At 36.7% G+C, this 23610-nt stretch overlaps 2 protein-coding genes and 1 pseudogene across 7 annotated transcripts; 1 reads left to right on the top strand and 2 right to left on the bottom strand.

Annotated features, from left to right (window-relative positions):
- The first annotated feature begins 1507 nt into the window (after nt 1–1507).
- Nucleotides 1508–14983, top strand: LOC115955603 (protein LHY-like). 5 transcript variants are annotated; one of them, XM_031073794.1, is made up of 8 exons: nt 1508–1832; nt 2203–2228; nt 2488–2680; nt 2821–2932; nt 3218–3279; nt 12386–12610; nt 12717–14183; nt 14306–14983. In XM_031073794.1, exons 3-8 carry the CDS (start codon nt 2642–2644, stop codon nt 14708–14710), a joined length of 2310 nt encoding a protein of 769 aa, XP_030929654.1. In that variant the 5' UTR covers nt 1508–1832; nt 2203–2228; nt 2488–2641; the 3' UTR covers nt 14711–14983. The 5 variants fall into 5 exon arrangements, with proteins under 5 accessions (XP_030929654.1, XP_030929653.1, XP_030929655.1 ...); XM_031073793.1 differs by having other exon boundaries at nt 2533–2680; XM_031073795.1 differs by having other exon boundaries at nt 2542–2680.
- Nucleotides 6226–6362, bottom strand: LOC115958700 (annotated as a pseudogene).
- Nucleotides 14984–15672: 689 nt separating the features above from the next.
- Nucleotides 15673–21925, bottom strand: LOC115955604 (serine/threonine-protein kinase ATG1a). 2 transcript variants are annotated; one of them, XM_031073798.1, is made up of 13 exons: nt 21404–21925; nt 21144–21261; nt 20767–20825; nt 20176–20240; nt 19508–19601; nt 19330–19410; nt 19041–19152; nt 18744–18798; nt 18427–18605; nt 17974–18329; nt 16515–16794; nt 16346–16416; nt 15673–16276 (listed from the first exon to the last, which is right to left on the bottom strand). In XM_031073798.1, exons 1-13 carry the CDS (start codon nt 21650–21652, stop codon nt 16067–16069), a joined length of 1929 nt encoding a protein of 642 aa, XP_030929658.1. In that variant the 5' UTR covers nt 21653–21925; the 3' UTR covers nt 15673–16066. The 2 variants fall into 2 exon arrangements, with proteins under 2 accessions (XP_030929658.1, XP_030929659.1); XM_031073799.1 differs by having other exon boundaries at nt 15701–16276; nt 18436–18605; nt 21404–21878.
- Between the last annotated feature and the right edge of the window lie 1685 nt (nt 21926–23610).

Below are 23610 nucleotides of genomic sequence, written 5' to 3' on the forward strand. Positions count from 1 at the left end.
ATTATTTTGTTTCCAACCGTTTTCCTGGGCTTTCCTAGGCTTTCCAACAGCAATTTTTATTCCTCTCTCTCAACCTCTAGCACCGGTTTAACACACAACACGCACACATACACCGATCATCCTACCTAAACCCATCACCACACCCACACACACAAACACAAACACAAACATCAAAACAGCAACAAAGTGCCACACACAAACATCAAACCAGCAACAAGGAGCCACACACAAACACAAACCATCAACAGAGCCACACTCACAAACCATCAAACCAGTCCACCGATCAGCAAACCCAAGCCACCAATCTGAAACCCACGCCGCTGATTTAAAACCCAGGCCACCGATAAAAAAAATCATCACCGGAGCAAGCCCATTCAAACCCATTCAAAAAAAAATCATCACCGGAGCAAACCCATCCAAAAAAAATAATCTCCAGAGCAAACAAACCCATTCAAAAAAAATCATCACTGGAGCCACCGGATCAAACCCATTCAAAACAAATCATCACCGGAGCAAACCCATTCAAACCCATTCAAAAAACATCATCACCGGAGCCACTAGAGCAAACCCATTCAAAAAAAATATCACCGGAGCCACCGAAGCAAACCCATTCAAAAAAATGAGAGAGCAGATGGAGAGCAAATGGAGAAGCAGAAACAGAAGAGAGAGAAGAGAACAGAAAAAATGAGAGAGATGAGAGACGGAGAAGAGAGAGTAGAGATACCGGAGCCTCCAGAGCAAATCCATTAAAAAAAAATCATCACCGGAGAGCATAGAGAAGCAGATGGAGAGTAGAGCAAACCCATTCAAAAAAATGAGAGAGATGAGAGAGCAGATGGAGAGTAGAGTCGAGAGAGCATAGAGAAGCAAAGACGGAAGAGAGAGAAGAGATCAGGAAAAAATGAGAAAGATGAGAGACAGAGGAGAGAGAGTAGAGATAAAATATTAATTTTTTTTTTAGAATACTGCTACAGTGCAATTCTAAAAATAGAATTGCACTGTAGCAAGTATTGGAAAAAATTTACAATAGTTGGTTTTAGAATTTTCTGATGCAGGTGATTTTAAGTCTACAAATGCTAAATTTTCCTTAGATATAGCATTAGCATTGGAGAATGCTAATGCTCTTAGGCAAGTAAGTTCCAGAACGCCACGTGCGCACATGACTGGCAACCGTACAAAGAAGTTTCCCTTCAAATGACACGTAGACAGGGGGTCCCACGCGCACAGCTGGAGGCGCTTTTACGGACTTAACCTCAGCCCAGAGAAACAAGTTTGTGGACGAGATTTGAAGATACACTCGTCACCAATAAAATAATATTAAATTTTTTTTTTGGTAACAAAAAGTGCAAGGAGGTCGGCGTCAACTGAATCATCCACTACATTTTCGCCACGTGTCGTAATCTTGTGACTCGCTTGTCACTGTTTGCCCCTTTCGCTCTTTCACAGCCTCAAATAAAAATCGAAATCCGAAAAATATTTTCTTGTAAAAATTAAAATACACAAGAAATTGTTGTGGCTGAGATTGCTCGCCTCTCTCCAACTGTGAAAGCAGCTTCTGGTTGTGTTTAAAGTCCTCACCTCAAGCTCTCACTTCTTCTTCCTTCTTCTTCTGATATTCGCTCTCAACTCACTCTTTCTTCTTTTTCTTTCTCTGTGGAAATTTTTTTGTTGTTGTTGTTGTTGTTTATTGTGATTTCTGGGATTCCGATCCACCATTGCCGGAAACCATGGGTCCTCCGGTGAGTCCCTCGTGACTCCACTCTCTCCATGCATGATCCGAGTCACCGTCGTTGCCTCCAGATTTCTCTACTCTACCATGGCTTTCTCGGAAGGTACTTCTCATTTCCAATCTCTAGGTCTTTTTAACTCTTGCTCTCCGTTTGGTTACCGAGAAAATATTACGGCAAAGCAAGTGAAAAAGCAGAACCGAGTTTTTTTATATATTTTTTTTATGAAAAGATTTTAAGTGGTTTTGGATCGGAATAACTCGCCTCAGCTGAGTTAAGCAGAATCTGAGATTAGGAGCTGTATTTTCTTCGCTTTTTTTTTTCTTACACTTTCTCGGTAGCCAAACAGAGGAAATAGCATAATTGTTACTGGTAGTGTATGCGTATTGAAGTTGAAGCATGTGTAGAGATTGATGCGTACTGATTAAAGTTTCTCTCTTCTGTTTTCTCTACATTTTTTTCTTGTTTCCTAAAGGATTTGGCGTCTTCAAGTTCGTTTTGGTGAGGATTCTGAATAAGGAAATTTACTTTTAGTTCATTCGGAGAAGCGTCTATCTCTGTTGCGGTGGATTCTCTATTAAAAAAAAAAAATTTATTTGTGAATGGATTTGAATTTCAATTATTTTTGTAGTATAATAGTACAAAAGAAAAGAAAGAAAAACTTGCTTGTGAATTTGGAATGTGCTAAAAAAACGTGCCGTTAAATACAGAGACGGATCTCTACCGATTTGTTGTCCCCTTTGGTTTTTTTTTTTTGCAGTAGTATCGGCATATCAGCTTTTGTTATTGACAACGGTGGCTTTAGTATTTATAGTAATTGATGTCCTCGCAAGAAAAGAAGGCGTGTTTTCACATCAATTTTTGCGCGGTAGAGAGGATTTGAAGCAGCCCTGCTGGCTGCTCCGCGGCCGGTAATGGACACATACTCCTCTGGGGAAGAACTGGTTATTAAGGTGATAATAGTAGATGAACAGAGAGGGGGGGATTATGGTTTAAATTTTGTTATTTTGAGCTTTGATTGCTTGCTTGTTGAAAGTTAAATGTCATACTTAAGAAGCTAAATATGTGAATTATGAATTTCTGTTAATGGTAGGCAAGAAAACCATATACGATAACTAAGCAACGGGAGAGATGGACGGAGGACGAACATAATAGGTTTCTAGAAGCCTTGAAGCTTTATGGACGAGCATGGCAGCGAATAGAAGGTTATTCTCTTGTACCTTTTATATATATTTGTTTTCTCTGTTAATTTCTTTACATGTAGTTAATTGGTTAGTCAGGTGGGGCGCAAATTGAACTTTGTGCAATCGATTATACAAATATAGGATGATTGGATTTTAAGAGATATCTTGAGCTGAATCCTTTGGATATATAAATATATGCTATCTCCTGTTAGGAAATGATATGAAATTCTATTTTTATGTACTTTTCTCTTAATTGGAGATTCGTTTCTTTTTTCTCCTTTTTGTGTTTTACTTGGTGATGCGCAGAACATATAGGAACAAAGACTGCTGTGCAGATCAGAAGTCATGCACAGAAATTCTTTTCAAAGGTCAATTGCTACCTTCTCACCTTATGCTTGTATGAGATGTATTTTTTCAATTGCAAACAATGTCTTTACTCTTGTTTGCAGTTATGGTTCATTAGTTCTCTCTTGAAACACTGTTGATAATTTTTATTCTCTTATTATATTCCATTAGCTCCATCATTGTGCATTACTAGTTTTCTTCCCATTTAACTATATGATAGAATGGTGTTTGCAAGGGGACAAATTTTGTAGTTGTTTTTACATATGAATGTTATGCATATCTACATGCATACATACACCCTATGCATTTCGCCTGTAAATTTGTTGAGAGCCTCTCTATGTGAAAGCACTACTTGTAAGTACTTGGTCATAATGAGAAACAACTTTTTCAACAGTTGTAGAGGCTGTATAAGTTCCTTCCCAGACTATCTATCAAAAAAAAAAAGTTCCTTCCCAGACTGCCATTTTTAGGAGGGGAGTGAGATTAAGTCACTTACTAAATTTCTCCTCAGTACCCTCAGGCTCAAAGCACTTACCTCTTTAGATATGTGATATTTAAATAAATAAATTGAGGTCACTAAGTAACAGGAGAAGCTAGAAAATAAATACTGTATCTGACTTAAAAATTCATTGGTGGAAGAGAAACGATCCATTATGCTTCATGCTTCGTTGCAATCTGAAAAGACAGGACAAGAAAATAAATTTTGAATTTGATAGGAAAACAAGTTTAGTAAACTTCCAAGTTCTTTCAAACAGCTAATATCCAATGGGCTGAAATCAACAGTCACAAACAGCTCTTAAAAGCACAAAATATATGGAAATGAGATAAAAATATAGGCCCGAAATAAAACTAACCTGGACTTACATGAGCAAGACGAGATGGGGTGGGGTGGGGTGGAGTGGAGTGGAGCGCTTGTGTGTGATATAGATAAGGCCCTAGTTCACACTAGGCCCCATATGTTAAGATATTCAAGGAGATTCACAATGAAGGTCAAAGTGTTTGGAAGTTGGAACACACCCATACCAACAAGAATTTCACCAAATTAAGCAGACATTTTGATCATTTGCAGTTTAGTTCACACGCTCCTGAAATATCTTACAGCTTGATCAATTGCAACATATAATAGTTAAAATCTCTCTCTCTCTCTCTCTCTCTCTCTCTCTCATAATAGAGTATTTCCCCATTTTAGTAAAGAAGGTATGATATAATATTTTCCCATTGTAGTGTAAGGGGGGCTGGTTTGGCCAAGACTGCTTGGCCAAACCAGCCCCCCTTTTTTTATTTAAAAGTAGACTGGTGCATTATGTGTCGTTGCTCTGGTGAGACAGTGGATCATTTGTTGTTACATTGTGGAAAGGTTTATCGGCTGTGGTGCTTTGTCTTTAGGAGTTTTGGGATTTCATGGGTTCCCTCATGTACGGTGTCAAACTTTCTTTTTAGTTTGTGGAATTGGCTGGGGAAGAATGCATCCTACATTTGGAACTTAGTTCCGCTATGTTTGATATGGTGTATTTGGAAGGAACACAACCGGAGGACGTTTGAGGATTTGAATAGATCCGAGGACCAAATGCTTGCTCTCTTTTCTGGTTCCCTTTTTGATTGGGCTAGGGTTTGGAGACTCACATCTAGTGACTCTCTTTCTTTGTACTTTTGTTTTCTGCTGTTCCTTCTCTTTTGTACTTTTGTTTTGCTGATGCTTATTTGCATCTAGCAGTTTTCTTGAATATACTTTCTCTTACCTATAAAAAAAAATATAGTTACTCCACTAGAGTAGGAGTAATTTGATTTTTCTAAAGGTCCCATCCAATGCACAAATCTCCCTCTAGAGTCAAAGTAATTTGAATTTTCTAAAAAACTTACTTTACATATGTAAATCATGAATGTTGAATAAAGAGCCCATGAATATGATACATAGATGAACAGAATAAAAATTGAAGGAAATAAAATTAGAACATTAGAGAACTCAACCATGACTGGTTTATAATCTAAAATATGATAATAAATCTACACAAAGAAAGAAGGTATCTTAACAAGTACGAGTCCACTTTATTTTGCCAAAAAATGGGGAAATGAGTCAAATGACTATCCTTTACAAATCCCATTCTTTAAGCTGACACGTGGTTAGATTAGCTACTACTTTTGAGTCATCCATTTAAATCTTCTGGGATGTTAAGGTGCCCCACCGTGGCATACTAAGACATAGCTTGCCTTACATCCTCTAAGCTATGGAAAATTTGAAGAATCATAAGCACTGCTGTCAGTGCTGGACAATCTAGTGCTATGGTATTACAGTATGCTCTCTAATATACCTTGCATAATAGCCAATCTTTACATATGTAGAAGTGTTTACGGTTAGTATGGCTTCTATGTAGAGTAAGTTTGCTTGAAAATTAGAGTGGAATAGATTAAGTGAACTATCAACAGAAAGACTGTTACTTTTCTATTAAGAAATTTGACATGTACTTCTAGTACTAATAAAAATGGCTTTTATCATTTTTTTTATACAGCAGCAACAACACAACAAAGCCTTAATCCCAAAATTTTGGGTTCGGCTATGGATCCTCAACAAATTAGTTAGGATTGGGGCACATATTCTTTTCCCCCATTCCATTCTATCTAAATTCATACTCTCTTTTACTTCCTTATTTGACATGTCATTTTTTATTACTTCTACTAATGCTTTTTTTGATCTTCTTCTACATTTTTTTGTTCCCTTAAGTTGGATCAACTCACTCCTTTCTTCTTCTTCTTTTTTTTTTTTTTTTCTTTTTTTTTAATAAGAATAAAAAATTGTATGGAAAAAGGCTACTTCATGCAAAAAGGACACAAAGCAGCCAAAAAAAGTACAGATAAAACTAAAAACTAAGTACAAGAAAGAAGAGAGTAAAAAAGTTGGAAGGGAATCACTAGATGTGATTCCCCAAGCCCAATACCAATCAAATAAAGTGCCTACAAACGAGTCTAGGAGCTAAAAAGTTGGGTTGTGGTTATAGATCCACCTGGAGAGGTGCGGAGCCTTAACCGGATGTGTAGGTAACAGGTAAGGCCAAAGGCTGTCTTGTCCCTGTCAGGGGAGATGCCAACCATCTCTCCTTTCTATGAACACTCTTTCTCACAGGTGCATCACTCTCCTCTAAACATGACCAAACTATCTCATGCGACTCTCCCTCGACTTTTCATCATTAGGGGTTACCCCTATCTTCAAGTTGATTTCCTCATTTCAAATCTTATCTTTTCGTGTATTTTCTACTCATTCATCTTAACATTCTCATTTGAGCTACCCCAAATTTTACATTTTTTAATAAAGTGCAAAATTCTAAGTGTTAATAATTTTGTCAACAAACTAACAAAATGTTTATTTCATAATTGTTTTACCATCTTATGCACACGTGCGCACACGCACACACACGTGTTTAGTATTATAATCTCAGAAACGGATCTTGCTGTGCTGTCTGCAACCACAAATCATAGATTGAATGAAATGGTCAATGCAAGGTCTATCTGGTTAGCCATGTCTGGTTGCTCAGAATGCATGGTGGAAGCAATGGAGTAAAAAGACAGTGACAGAGTATGAGAAATGTATTGATAGGAGAATGGAGAGACTTAGAGCATTCACAATGGGCCTGGGATATGGCAAATGTAAGGAAAATTTAGCGTGTGAGGCCCAAATAGCTCAACAGCCGGACATGGAAACATGTAAAAATGCAAACTTTTTTTTCTGTGGTGCTACAGTACCATCCTAAAGGTAGGACGGCACTGTAGCATAATGGTATAAACAAAATATTGTTTTTTAATCGGTTTGGTTCTTCTCTCTCCCCTTTCATTATTTCATTATCTCTCTCTCTCTTCCTTTTCTCTCTTTCTTTCTGCTCTTCTCTTCTTCTTGCCCGTTCTCTCTCTCTCTCTCTCAACAGAAACTCTTCACTTCTCTCTATGGTAGACAATGGTGGATCAGTGATTGGAACTATCTTGGTAGAAACTCTTTCTTCTCTCTCTCGTTCTATGGGATTTTTAAATGGGGTTTTGTGGTTAGTTATGGCTGTGTGGGTCATGTGTGGGTCAGATGGTGGGTTTGGATGTCGTGGGTCAAGTGGTGGCTACATGGTGGGTCATGTGGTGGAGGTTATGGGCTGTGTGGCGGCGGGTTGTGGAGTTTATGGGTTGTGTGGTGGAGGTTATGGGTCGTGTTATGTGGGTTGATTTCAATAGGTATGATTTTGGTGGGCAACAGTGTGGTCAGTGGGTGTAGTGGTGTGGGTTTGGTGGTGTAGCAGTGGGGTCTGGGGGTGCAGCGGCTTGGGCAGGTGGTTGCACGGCTTAGGTCTCATGGGTTGGTGGAGCTCATGGGTTTGATGTGGCAGATCAGGGTGGTGGTTGTGTTGTTGATGGTGGATCGGGGTAGTGTCGTGGTGGTGGATTAGTGGGTAGTGATGGGAAAGTTTTGGGTGTGTTGTAAAATTAGAGAGAAAAAAATTTTATTGTGAAAATATATTATTTTAATGTGTGTATAAGAAAATAAAAGTTGGGATATTGGGTGTATTGTAAAATGGTATTGTATAATTGATAAAATAAGTTTTTGATATGGTAAAATAGAATAGGATAGAATTTGTGGTTGTGAATGCTCTTATATCATGAGAATTTTCAACTCACCTTTTTTTAAATGGTTCCACTAGTGAAATGAAATTGCTAAATGGTGTATGGGAGAAGAAATTGCTAACTGGTCAATGAGTTATACCTTAAATCATGCTTCCTCTTTTTGTAAAAAGGAGGAATAAGGTGGAGGATGAGATTGTGAATTCAAAATTTACTAGTTGCATGTATGAATTACCAATAAAAAAAAGTTAGAAAACTAATAATAGAAATTTAAAAAGTCACGTACACCCATTTTATGGGATATAAGTAATAGTTTTAATAATCACTTTTAACCTTTTTTTAAAAAAATTTAAATTTCGAATACTTTTAATGTTTTTTTTTTGATAGATACTTTTAATGTTAAGATGTTGTAGTTGTGTATTGAAAGAACTATTTTACCACAATTGCAGTTAATGCTGTGTTTGTTTCGGGTGAAATGGAAAGTAGGAAAATATTTTACACCCTTGAGTGTTTTGGGTGCGCATGAAAATACAGTCAAACTGAAAATCCATTTCAGTTGACTGTAAATTAAACCCTTTAGACCTGGAGATTGGTTTACATGGTGATTTTACCTTCAATCAATTTCCGCTCTCCTCACTGACACACACCAAGCCGAAGGAACGAGAGAGAGAGAGAGAGAGAGAGAGAGAGAGACCCAGCTCCTGTCATCGCCGATCCACCTCCACTGCCTCCACTTGCCAACCCGTCGCTGTCTCCTCTCACTGAACCGCCTCTGCCGTTGCCTCCACTCGCCAATCCGCCTCTGCCATTGCCTCCACTCGCCAATCCGCCGCTTCCTCCTCTCTTCTCTCTTCTCTCTTCCTCTTTTCATCCTCTCTCTTTCCCTACGACCCACCAAGGCCGAATTTTGAATTGCATGTCATCGATCTACAACCCACCGCCCACCCACGCCATCACTGCCCACCCACGCCATCGCCACCTCAACGATCTCGCTGCCCTCTTTGGATTTATTTTTTTATTGCAAATAATATTTGTTCTTGGGGGTGGTGGATCGGTGGCTGGGATGGGTTTTTTTAGGTTATGTGATAAGTTTGTTGTGGGTTTCAATGATGGCTGAGGCGGGTTTTTTCAGGTTGTATGATGGGTTTGTTGATTATGATTTTTTGAGGTTAATTGGTTATGTGGTGGTTGGTGGTGGCTGGGTTTATAGTGGCCAGTGGTGGCTGGGTTTATGGTGGTGACTGTGGTAGCTAGGCTTATGAAAATAGGTTTTTACATGTAAAACCAAACACAAAATAATTTTCTGACAATTTTTTCACAACACAAACAAACAATTGAAAATATTTTCTTTTTTCGTAAAATATTTTCACTTGAAAATTTTTTACATATTGCCAAATGCAGCCTAAGATGCATCAACAAATAATTTATATAAATATATAAAAGCAGAAGTAGGGAGAAAATTCAGTCCTATACAGCCCTAGAAATGTCCTTTTTTTATTTCGGAGATTATTAATTCCAGAAAATTAATCAAATTCATATAAATTTTGTTAAAACCAAAGAGTCATTCCAATTTTTATGTTTTAATCCATAGATTTCATGTCACCCATCAAAATAGATGCTATTGCTATTTTTGCTCTCTCTCTCTCTCTCTCTCAATGTGTGTGAGTATATTATTTTTCAACCTTTTAAAAAAATATTTTATATCTTTGGAATTTTGTTCATGGTTCAATTTAAAAAAAATATGACCATGGTATATAAAAGCAACAAGTTCTTAATAATTTATATTTCATATTAAACCTTCATTTATTTTTCTTCTTCTAATTTTGATCACCTTCTTTTTTGTTTATTAGTTTAAAATTTTCTGATTCAAGTTGTAGTCAAAAAAGGTGTAGATGATCTTATTACTACATAATCAATTTGAACAAATAGACCCAAGTTTAGTTGTGATTGGCTTTTGGTTATGCATACATTTTTGTGTGCGTATTCTTATCATGTCATTGACATTAGACTGCTAACTTTAGATAATCTTATCATTTTAATAAGATTACCAAATGCCTTAAATTTGGCATCTTTAAATTATACTGTTAAATAAAAGTTCAACAGATTTATATCAAAATCACTGACATGGGGCTGTAACTTATAATTTTAAAATGTATGCTTAATACTCATGCAAAGAGTAATTCTTGGTCACATTTGAAGGCTCCACTAACTTCATATATTGTGTAGATACTTTATACTAGCTTAAATTTTGAAGAGATGTGGATAAATATTGGTTACGAAGTCAATTTTTTATTGTAACTTTCTCCAAATCAAATCTGAAAATTATGTAGGTACTAAAAAAAAGATTTATTTATTTATGTTTTTCCAATCAACTCAAGCTCAAATCACACATCTTCCCCTTGTAAGGGTGAGGTGGAGGGTGAGGTTGAGGGTTCAAGACCCACCAAGTGCATGTGTAACTTACCAATAAAAAAAATTGTAAAAAATGACTTGTGCAATGCACAAGTTATACGTTAATCTTTTTTCTTTTTTTTTTTAAGTGGTAAGTTACACATGCACCCAACAGGTCTTGAACCCCCACAACCTCACCCTCCACCTAGAACTTATAAGGGAAGGAAGTGTCAGTTGAGCTCGAGTAGATTGGTGCATGAGCTATAAGATAATCTGAAATAAAAGGTGTGCATTAGGTAACACTTCTTTGCTGTTTAATCTTGTATTTTTAGCATTATTGCTACAAATAATTTCTTAGCTAGTTCTGCATTAGGACCAGCACTGGGCCTCTTGCGTGTATGTCCTTATGCACATGTTTGACATCTGTGCATGCTCTTGTGCATTCACATATAATGGATGTGGACCCTTGTTCCCACATGAAAATGCAAATTAGCAAGGGCAGGAGGCTTATTCAAGAATTGCATCTATCATTCTTTTTTCTATGTAAATGGAAGCCTACTTTCTTTAACTCGGTCTTTTGTCCGATCATAATTGAATGAAAGAGTTTAAAACTTGAATGCCCCTTTTACTTTCTATTATCTTTCTCATATTCTGTTCAGTTTCTAGTTCTAGGGTCTTGATGATTATTAAATGGAAAAGATATTCTCAAATCAACTTTAATCAAAATACATCTAGGGAACGTAACTCTCTAGTTTTTGAATATAATCATAGACATTGCATGTTAAGGAAAACGAGACCAAATTTAATCTTCTACAAGTTAGTGGTTCAATATTGGTGTCCTTTTCTTATTCCAGTAGGGCTGGAGCATTTGGGATGTTCAACCAAATGGTTCTACTGCTTATTGTAACAGAACATCCTTTTGACTTATATTTTCTCTCTTTTTTTCAAGTAAATTTATTGAGAAAGAAAAGGGAGAGTCACGTTAACTCGAAGTAAACATGATACCTTTGTGCATTCACATATAATGGAAGTTGGTCCTTGTTCCCCCATGAAAATGAAAATTAGCAAGGGCAGGAAGCATAGTTAGGGAGACTGCTGTTTGTTTTGAAATCATATCATAGACAAAAGTATATGTTTCTTGAGGAGACCATCCATTTAGATGATCTAGTATAATTCTATTCACTCTGGATGCTTCATGTTAACTATACCACCTGAGCACAAGTAATTAATTGAATATTTGATTGGGTTTAAGATTGAATGAAATAGAAAGTGTAATGCAAGTAAATTTAACAAAATATACACAAGTTGTTTCACACCAAAGTTTTTTAATGGGCTTTCAATTCAAAGGGTCAATTCTAAGGAATCCATGTTTCAGTTCATATACTTCAATTTCATCTTATTTGGCCAAAAAAAAAAAAAAAAAACTTTAATTCATCTTGAGAGCAGGTCAAAAAATCAGAGGGCAGAACTGATATGGTAATACGTCTTATTGAATTAAAGGGAGATATGTGTTACCTTCCTTAAAATCATTGAAGCTGTCACATGTTATAATTTCTATCTCATTCATGAGTGAAGTTTATACATTATGATTTATGATTATTCTGTGATAGGATCTAGAATAGAGTAGTTCAAATTATAAGTACTTGCAACCAAGCATATATAAGAATATCTGATCTGAACATCTCTCACAATAAATAATGTGGGCCACCATGCTTCCCCCATCCCCACCCCCCTTTACCCTTCTCTCTCTCTTTTCTAGAGTTCTACCGTTAGGCACCCTTCCTCTCCATTTCAACAGTTCTAGACCATGCCACAAGGTGAAAGTTTTATTGTATTCCCTTGATTACAAAAGGTCTCTTAACACTGTTATTCTTGCATTGCTGTTAGGTAGTTCTTTCCAAAGCTAAAGAATGTGCATTTTCATTGTTTGGGTACTTAGGCTTTCAGGCCATGTATATTTTTTAATACACAGTATTTGAGCTATTCAAAAAGCATTTGAGTTATTCCATAAATTACCTTTAAAGTTACACTGCTGCTTTTAGTGTATTTGTCTATTTGAATGCTATTTATACTGAAATGTTGTCTCTTGCAGAGAATACAAGTATACAACTCTGTTGGTTTTGCTAACAGAATTTTCACTTTCAGTTGGAGAAGGAGGCTCTTGTTAAAGGTGTTCCAATAGGCCAAGCTCTTGACATAGATATTCCACCTCCACGCCCTAAAAGGAAACCAAGCAATCCTTATCCTCGAAAGACAAGCATTGGCGTTCCCACATCACAGGTGGGAACGAAGGATGGAAAACTTTTCACATCAGTTTCTTCTTCGGATTGCAAACAAGCACTGGACTTGGAGAAAGAACCACTTCCTGAGGTTGATATCTCATTTTTGTTCACTAAAATTCATTTGCTGTTCTTGTTTCCTCACCTTTTTTTTTTCCAAGTAAGAATGTCACTCATGCCTTCTAATTTTTTATCAGAAACCTAATGGAGATGAGAAACCAGAAAATGCAAAAGATAATCAGGACGACAATTGCTCAGAAGTCTTTACCCTTCACCAAGAAGTTCATTGTTCTTCTGTATCTTCAGCAAACAGGAGTTCTGTACCGACTCCCGTCGCACTCAGAAATTCAAGCACGTTAAGGGAGTTTGTCCCTTCAATGAAAAGGTCAATAACCCAAGATGAAACAAATGAATCTTATGTCACTATTGAACTTAAAGGAAATCAGAAGTTAGAGAAAGCTGATGCCAAACAGACAATTCAAGATTCTGGCACAAGTAATGGCTCAAAGTTGGGGAATCATAATGTTCCACATGAGAAGCCAATTCAAGGTGACAAGACACAGAATTTAAATTGTGCTTTGCCAATGGATGAGATGCAAGCCACTCAGAACTACCCAAGGCATGTACCTGTGCAAGTTGTAGATGGAAGCTTAGGAACATGTACTCAAACTCCTTCCTCAGATATGTCATTCCAGGACTCCATATTTCACCCAATGGGAGAGGTTCACGGACACCATAATCCCTTTACAAATCCAGCAGCATCTGCTACCACTGAACATCAAAATAATGTTCCCAGATCTTCTGTTAATCAATCATTTCCGGCTTTCCATCCTCCCTTTACCCCGATTCGCCATAACCATGACGACTACCAATCATTTCTCCACATGTCCTCCACATTTCCAAGCCTTATTGTCTCTACTTTGATGCAAAATCCTGCAGCCCATGCTGCAGCGAGTTTTGCAGCTACAGTTTGGCCCTATGCAAATGTGGAGGCTTCTGCAGATTCTCCTGCAAGCACGCAAGGGGTTTTTCCACCGAGGCAAATGGGCTCTACTCCAAGTATGGCAGCTATTGCTGCTGCTACTGTAGCTGCTGCAACTGCATGGTGGGCAGCCCACGGACTGGTTCCCTTATGTGCTCCTCTTCCTACTGCTTTTACCTGCAATCCTGCATCTACAGCTGCAGTTCCACCAACAGATTCTGGCCAAGCCCCTGCAGCCAAGACAGAGGGAGAAGTGAATACTCTTCAAAATCCTCCCTTGCAACAACTCGACCCAGAATATTCAGAAGCTGTTCAAGCTCAGCATTCAGCCTCAAAATTGCCAATTCCATCAGCATCAGACTCTGAGGAGAGTGGAGGTGCAAAGCTAAACTCTGGGCCAAAAGCTACTGATCATGAGAATGCTGTAGCAGCTACCGAGCTCCATGATTCAAACAAAACAAAAGGCAAAAAACAGGTTGACCGTTCCTCATGTGGTTCCAACACAACTTCTAGCAGTGACAGAGAGACAGATGCATTAGAGAAGCAGGAGAAAGGGAAGGAAGAGCCGAAAGAACCTGATGCAAACCATTCAGCTGCTGATACTAGTAATCGTCGTTGTTGTAGTAGTAGTAGTAGAAGTGTCAGCTACATGAATGATTCCTGGAAGTCAGTCTCTGAAGAGGTAATAGGACAATCTTGTCAATTAATGAATTTTTTACTACATTAATACCTAAAAGATTTCAAATTCTCTTTTTTGTATACCTTCTGTATTCATTGCTGCTCTGCATGATGTTTCTTTTTCAGGGCCGGCTGGCCTTTCAAGCACTGTTCTCTAGAGAGGTACTGCCTCAAAGTTTTTCACCTCCACATGATCTGAAGAACATGGGGAATCAAAAGGACAATACCACAGACGATAAGCAAAATGCAAATGAGAATGATGGAAATGCATCACTGTTAGACCTCAACAGTCAAACATCTGGGTCTTGTTCCGGCCAACAAGGAATCTTAAACTTTGAATGCAACAACAATGGGGAGGGACTGCTGTCAATAGGGCTTGGATATGGAAAGCTTAAGGCTCGTCGAACGGGATTTAAGCCATACAAAAGGTGTTCAGTAGAGGCCAAGGAAAATAGGGTGGCAAATGCTAGTAGCCAAGGTGAAGAGAAAGGTCCAAAGAGGATACGCTTGGAAGGGGAGGCTTCAATTTGAGATTTGATATTGCATTCAATCAAAGGAAACCTTTATTGTTGCATATCTTATTTTCTCCTTATCTATGTTCTAATCTCTTTCATTTCAAGTCCATCTCACGAAACTTGTCGTGCATGTGTGTGTACTATATTATGTCTACATTTGCTCATATACTATGTTTAACCCCATGCAACTGCACTAGAATACTTTCCTAAATAGACTTAGATAAGAATCGTTCAATTGTCGAATAAGCCTTGATCTGGCTACCTTCCTCTAAAGGTATGTCTTCAACAATTATTTTTTCCATTGTCTCATCAAGTGAACCAAAGGCTGTTGGTTCTGGTAAATATATTGAATGAGTGGTGCTTGTGTCTCATGGCCTCAGGAATTTCGCTGATGTGAGGAGAATCATGAGAAGCTTGGCATTAATTGGCCTAACTTCATCTTTCCTTTGTTTGATGTCTTGAGATGCACGTGCACCATTGGTGTAAGCAATACCCCAGTTATGATAAGATGAGGATGGTGATGACAAACAACAAGCTTTTTCTTGCTGCCGAGTCAAAATTAGATAAAAACTATTACTTGAATGATTGCAAGTCTGGAGAGAGAGAGAGACCAGCTCAACGTATTTGGGCTTAACATAAATGTACGAGAATAACTGCAAGCATCTAATATTGTTTCCACAAAGCACCTGAATGGAAGATGGATAAATTCAACAGATATAGTCCTAGAATAAAAATACAGCACCTTTTTTTTTTTTTTTGCTGAATATAAAAACACAGCACCTGCTATTTAAAGGTTGAGAGCCATGTTTATAACAATGTCAACCGCTATCTACAACCGAACATTTGCATTCTTATGCTACGCAAGCTTGCGTAAATTTGCAATCAGACTGGGAAAATATTGTTAATATATCGTAAGTGAAATAAGATCATTGGCCTTCTCGTAGCCAAATCACCCAGCAGCCCATTTGTGACCTCTGATGTCTTTCAAGTATGCATACGCACTGGCTTAAAAAATCCAAACTGTACAAGTTTTTTTACCATTAATATTTACAAAGTTGTCTGGACAAAGAATAAACAATTTATTTACACAAGTTCAGGAAATGAAGGCCATTTTCTCATTCTAGATGGCCAGCAATCAGTTAAATACTTCCATGTATATTAGACACCTGTCAGATATTTTCATCATCAAGTCATCACTAGAGAATAGTTAACGTATATCCGCGTCATCACCAAAGTTTAAAATTTTGTTCATTGCATCTGATGACGATTTCAGACACCTACTTCAGTAATCAGCAACCCATTAAAGCTGGTGTTCTAATGAGTGCTGTTCACTACAGTAGTATATACTTGACTAGAGAGTCCAGTAGGTTGCTTAGGAGGAAGGCCATGACATCAGGAAGTGAGTCTGATGGGACTTCAAGTTGTCAATGTATTGCTGGATCCGCTTCTTATCATCAGCGGTTAATGAAAAAGGTGGGCTCAATGGCAGGGATGTTGCTTCTTCCACAATAAACGAAAGCAGAAGCATTGCTTTCGAGTACGATGCTGCTGCACTAACCTTGTTCTGTAAATATTCATCTACCTGGAACCAGGGCAAAGACTAAGAAGGTTTAAGATGAGAGGATACAGACACAGAAGGAAGTATACTTACAGCTCCACTTTTCCCAACAGTAAGTGCTTTTTGGAATATGATTTCCAACGCATCTGGCATCTCAGCAGCACCTGCAATATGTATTTGATACACTTGAATAAATTGCAAAGCCAGTTTTGTAATTGTCAAACAGAAGGCATTTGTATAGAGCATTAAAAGGCAGCCTAACCGTCCATATCTCTGATATGATAGGACAACTTTTCCGCACGATCACATGCAACAACAAACCCTTGTTCTGCCCACATGGAAACAGATGAAGGCCTGCTAAAATCTATATGTTCCTCCGCACCTATTCTAGAAGTTATGGATTCATTGGTGGAACTACTTTCAGGTAATTCACCTTCTGAAGCGGAAGCCAGCCAAGAGCTGCAGATTTGAATAGCTTTCTTCCATATAGCCAAAACAATTAGCTCAACTGAAAATGATTCTAGAAAATGTCCTGCATTATACTGCACGCAGTAGCAATTACCAGTCAGTTGTAAAAGATCAGAAAGCATTTAAAAGCTAAAAAAGAAAGACAAACCCTATGCAATCACACTCTCAAAGCTTAACAAAGCTGCTGGAATTTTATCAAACTTAATCTATCTATAAATTTGATTCATTTACATAAGGCCTATAAATAGGGCTATTGGCAATCCTTGTGTTAGAAAGACTAGCGCCTTTAAGAAACAAAAGAAAAGTAATTAACACTATGTTTGGATCGGAGGAGAGGAGAGCAGCATTGTCCTTAATGTTTGTTTCTCTAAAGAGGTGGGGTAAAGGATTTGAGGGGGTTTGAAGGGTTACCTTACCACTCCAAACCCCTTATTTTTAATTCCACCAAATTGGAGAATGTGAAGGCAAAGGGATTCTAGTTTAATGATTTTTTTATGTACTTCCAATTTTGCCCGTAATAAATATTATGCATAGAGTACAATAAAAGAAGGGTATACTTTCCCATTTTTTTTATATATTATCTTTTCTTCTCCTTTCCACCATACAACCAAACAAGGAAGGGGTTTCTACTCCTCTCCTCCCTTTTAATTTTTAAAACATCCAAACAAGAGGGAGGGATATCTACTCTACTGTCCACTCCTTTCCTCTCTTCTCCCTCCTCCTCTTATCCTCTCCTCTCCAATGTAAAGGTTGTTAGTAAATAAAATCCCATTGACAAGAAATTTAGTGTACATATTATGCATATATATAACACATAATCCTACTTATCAAAAGTATATATATAACACATTATCAAATTTTGGGATTGTCAAAATATGAATTTAATAAAAGATACTATTAGTTTAACCCTTTATAGTGTTACACCACTATAAATTGTCACTGGATTGATATTTTGCCAACCCCAATGCTGAATCAGCCACACACTTGTCTTGGATATCAAATTTCACATCAATCAAATGTCATTTGCTATCAAATCTATATCTCATATATCTAGCAGATTTTCCAAATAGAAGAAAACTATACTCTATAAATATCCGAGATGAGATATCAATATTGATCAAATGAAAGATTATTGAATGGTGTATATTGTAAAGAATTTACACCATGACTACATATATGTATGTATGTATGTATCAGATTCAATTATGAGCACAATATCCAATTATCCACTAAAGCCAAGAGCATTAAATAACCTTTTCTTGCGATAGTTCTGTAAGAGCCTGAACATACTGACGTAACAAGAGAAGTCTAGTCGAAGGATACAATATGGTTAGTCCTTGAACTCCCCTTAATATAGATGATGCACTTGATGTCACTAAGAGATCTGATCCATGGCTTTGTGCTGCACCAACAGAACTACCAGTCAGCTCCATTGTTTGCATTGCATCAGCTATATCCTTGTCACTCTTCCTTGAAGGGCAAGGAGAAACTCTGGTCGTGGATTTATCTTGTAGGGAAGACTCGAGATAATAAGAGAAATCCTCCACTGAAGCAAAATGAGCGTTGACAATGACATAATCTTTCTCAATAGGCTCCATTGAATCAGAAACTGGATAGACAAGACCGAAAAAGAAAAAAGCAATTTCAAATATAGCATGAGCATATATGGAAACATACTAAACAGAGTAACAGCTGATCAGACGAACATGCATCACCATCAACACTCTTAGTTACAGATGTAGTTAATGCTTGATTTCTGCTGGATGAATTCAAAGGATGCCCAGAATGTAATTGCAATCTCTCATCAGAAGCAATATAACTGCACTGCCCAACCTCTGGTTTCATCATTGGAAGTATGGAAGAGTGCTCAGCCTCCACTATTGGCCTACATATTACAAGATAAGATTATAACTACCTTAACCCCAAAAGAATCAAAATATAATGGATATCCAGCCAATATGAAAAAGAAATTGCCCAACGTAATGCATTATAATTTATAAATATTGGAAACTTGGATGCAAACCTGGGCTCCCCTAGGAAATTATGATTGAAGAACTCTGTGAAGGTTAATCGCTGAACTGCAAATTGAAGTTCAAATAAACATGGAGGTTTTTAGACAAGCTAAACTAACAAACTCTAGAGATTTATAAATAACTAGTAGTGGAATTTTTTTTTTAAAAGGTGGAACATATGATTAATTTCTTATTGTTGAGCACTAATTGTAAATTGAAATAAAAGTGCAAACCACCCCCCCCCCCCCCAAAAAAAAAAAAAAAAGAAGAAGATAAGATATACCGAAGTGAATACCACAGCACAGTACCTGGGTCTTGACGTAGAAGGCTTCTGCAAAGATCCACACAATCTGGGTGCAGTTCCTCTAAAGCACCTTGCGGAAACTGCAGCTCAGTCGATGTTAAGATGTTCTGAAAAAGCTGTATACAGCAACTAATCAGGAAAGACACAAAACAGTTCTGGAAGAAAAAAATAATAATATATATATATATATATATATATATTGCTAGCCCTCTTGGAAAATCTTACATTCTTTCAATATTAATTAATATTTTATAATCTTTAATATATAGATTATCAATTATTTCTCAAAAAACCTGCAATTGACTATTGCCATCAAATGGTGGCTTCCCAGTCACCAGCTGGAACAATATCGCCCCAACACTCCATAAGTCAGCCTGCAGGCAGATAACAATAAGAAAAGATAACATTAGAATGGCACACATATTTACAAGAACAATCAACATGACTTTAGTTTTATGTAGGATCACTCACCTTTGCATCATACTTCTGGTTTCGAATAATCTCTGGAGCCATGTACAACGGTGAACCACATAGGGTGTCGGCCAAGCCTTGGGGTGTCAGGGACCTGGCAAACAAGTCAAGGAAAAAAATCAAGTGTAAATGATAATTTGAAATGTCTGACACTTTTTTTTTGTTCTAATTTTAGTTCGATAAAATTGACAAAGTTTTTCAATGTTTTCCTGTCTAGTTCCAACTCAATCTGCTTGAGTAATGTCTCTATCAACTGGAGTTGTCTACAGACTGGGGGTGTCTAAAATTGAAAAGCTTAGTTCATGCAAAATAGATTGTTTGTTACTCAGTAGTATTTAACAATTTCACAATTTACAAAAACTCCAAGTTACAGAGGAAAAAGTTTATGAAAATTTTGCGAATGCAGATTCTGATTACAAACAGAATAATCTTTCATACAGTATGATCATGTTTAATGCTCAAAAATGACCCAAGGGTGTGGCCAACAACTTAAGATTTTAACAAAATATATGACCTTAGATAGGGGTAAGTGTTTGTTGAGCATGTTCATGTAATGATGTCCTCTCCGTTCCAAGAAATTGCAAAGACATAAGGACTTCCTAAATTGCAGCAGTAAATGTCACATCGAAGCCAAAATTCTTGGAGTTAATAGACTCAGAACAGTTTACCTTGCAAAACCAAAATCTCCAATCTTCAAAAGTGGAGTCACTTCCCCCCTTGTTAAGAGCAAATTCTACAAATTTGAGAAGGAAGAATCAGGAAGACTTGAGCCAAACACAAAATATGTCCAATCTTTTATCAAAATCTAGTTATAGAAGTTATCCCTATACCATCTGATTACGGGCGCCACATTGATTTACAAATTTGTCCCTCATGAGATATTAAATGCCAATTGATTATTAAGTTCAATTCATTCAAAGGTTCCCCCTTCACTTTCAAATAACTAAATGCACAAACACCCAAAAAAAAGAGAGGATAATATAGTGGTAAGGAGCACAGGCACTCCTCTAGTAGTAGTTAACCATAAAACAGAAGCCATGTACATGTACAAAAACTTCGTCCTAAATGAAAGCGCACGAGAGTCACATAAATAATTAGGATATGAATCATCAGCATGGCATTCTAATTTTTGACAAACATACACGTCCAGTACAAAGGCACTCATGGTTACATGATCTACATTTGACTTTAAAGTATAACATCATATCAATCAACTGAGCTGATCTTCAAAATTCCAGTTTGAGGAGAAGCATAAATACCTGAGGTTTCAAATCTCTGTGAATGAGGTGTTTTTCTTGAAGCACTTGCAATCCTGCCGCTGCAGAAGAAGACAAACCAAATTGAACAATTAAAAGTCCCAACTTCTTCTATTTTGTAAACACATGCAACAAAAGTAAACATGGGAAGTTACAACTAACATGCAGTAGGCTATTAAAAATTGACACTTTTAAAAATACCCACGAGTCTAATCATTAAAGACATTAATTTGATTACGTTTTTATACAGACTAAAATCGTTAACTTTATGTATCTCTAAGGTCATGCACATACCCAATTGCCTAAACATTAAAAAAAAATATGAACTTGATTGTAATTCAAGAGCCAAAAAAAGTAAATGCAAGGGTGATCATAAATACCCAATTGCCTCATAAAATGCCTAGCGATGGCCTCGGAAACTTTGCGATGATCATGAATATAAGCCGCAAGGTCACCACCATTACAATACTCCAAAACAAGGTAAATTCTATCCTTAGTCTGCAAAAACCAAAACCCCCAAAAAAACCAACATTGACACACAACTATAAACATCATGAGAAAAAAGCAAAAAAAAAAAATCATCTATAAAACGCAAAAGAGAAGCTTGAAAAGAACACAATGGGTCGTATCATATTGAAACCTCGATGGCGTCAAAGAGTCGAATGATGTTAGGGTGATCGATGGTGCTGAGAATGGAAATCTCTTTGAGCAAATTCTCACTGACTTTTGGGCTAAGCTGTTTCAAGTCAATTTCTTTGACAGCGACTTCAACGCCTGAGTGGCGATGCTTGGACTTCCACACCACGGCGAATGAACCCGACCCGATTCTCGGACCCAGTATGTAGTCCCCTACCAAGCGGGGCTGGTGGTTCGGGTCACGAAGATCCATAGCAAAATCCAGTTTTGACCAACTGGGTCTCTCTCAATTTTTCTTAGATAGTATCATGATGGTATGTGTGTTTTGTTAATTGGGGTATCATTGAATTTTGAGAGGCTTTGAATACCATGTTGGATTCTTAATAATAATAATGTCTTTGTGTGTGGAAACGACGCCGATGTTGTTTTGAAGTTGAGGCAAGGCAGGAACAGTAGCTCACTGATTTCACTCTCTTTTTCTTTGGAGAGAAAGTGTTTCCGTATTTCTTAGTGGGTGTTTTGCCTTATCTATCATCAGAAAACCGCTTTTTTTTTGGGGAGTTTTTCAATTTTTAAAGAAGACTATTGGATAAAAAAAAAAAAAAAGTTATCTTTTTCTTTACGTTAATGACCTATGTTGAGTGGATAATTAGGTATTTATGCTTAGTATTATTCCTTCATGGTCTCTTTTTTCGTAGATGTTTTTTTTTTTTTTTTCCCTTTTTTAGATAAAAAGTTTATAAATTTTTTTTAACTAAAGTAACTAATTTGGAATACATATATGTTTGTTGAGAAAAATGGCTAAACACCCTTTACTTTTAAAGTAAGTAACAAAACAGTCATCTCTTCAAAATATCTAACAAAATATCCATGTTTTTGGAACTTGATATTGCTAATATCGAGTTCGAGGTGGAACTCGATATTGTGCATATTTTATCTTCTTCTTTTATTTGAAAGTTAAATAGAGGTATTTTATTACATACTTTGAAAAAAATAATTGTTTTGTTAAATAATATAAAAATAAAGGGTAAGTAACTATTTTTCCATATTTATTTTGTTTGTGTCTAACTTATTTAGTTAGTTTTTAGTTTTTATATACACCTTTTTAAAATCTAATTTTTTTTCACATTTTCAAAATATAAGTATATTGTAAAACATAACAAAAAAAAAAAACTAAATAAGTTAATATCAAACGCACAGATATACAATTTCTCTAACCAAACATCATTCATAACTTAGCATTAGTAGCCACTTCGTAGTAAATATTCTTTAATTTCGCCTTCCTTTAAAAGGTAATGGTCTTGAAGAAAGAATCTCTAGCTAGGAATTGAATGATCCAATTGAGAGGTCCATGTTCGTCTTTTCAATGAAATTGTCTTTGGCCGATAAAAGAGAGAATATAAACTTCTGTTGTTACAGTTGATCTTCTAAACATAGAAACAATAGCTTGACAAATTGTTTAATAATTATTGAATTTTCCAAATGCCACGAAAACGCAGAAAAATACATGTCTCACTTCTTCGTAATTTCAATTTTGTGTTCATCATCGAAATAATTGCTTTCGTACATGGTAGAGCAAGAAAATGGACATTAAATCCCACATACTGCACTCTTTTTAAATTTGGGATATCTATGATTATATGATTTACATTTTAATCAATAATTATATTTATTTTTTATAAAAAAATTAACAATATAATTAAAATTGAATATAAATAAATAGTAAAATAAAGACTAATGCAAATTGTAAGGACTCGATTTGTAACGACCCAAAAAGATACTGGGTTCGCACGTAAATAGGCCCAAACAATATAATTTGTAGAGCGTGGGTGTTAAGAACTAGATTAACTTTTGTGGAATGAAAAGGTTCACCCTCACGTATATTGAAGGCTCAGAGCTGGCACAACGATCGTTTTGTTTTGGTAATCGATACAGTTCTTTTACTTTTTACGTTCTTGTTCTTCAGTTTATGCTTTCTTTCTTTCTTTTTTGTTCCGATCCCTTTTTGGCGTTCTTCTTTCAGTTTATATACCACCCTCTGTGTTCCATCCTCACCACACACGTGTAGGTTGAGTTCGGGGGATTTCTTTCTGTCCCATCTAGCACCTTCTGGAACTTCCTATGGGCAGCTGTAAGGCTGCCTCCTTACTGTTCAGGTATCACCTCCACATTAATGTGGTCAGAGAGTTGCTTGAGAGATAATTAATGCGG

Source organism: Quercus lobata, chromosome 8, assembly GCF_001633185.2.
Source record: "Quercus lobata isolate SW786 chromosome 8, ValleyOak3.0 Primary Assembly, whole genome shotgun sequence".
NCBI classification, from domain to species: domain Eukaryota; kingdom Viridiplantae; phylum Streptophyta; class Magnoliopsida; order Fagales; family Fagaceae; genus Quercus; species Quercus lobata.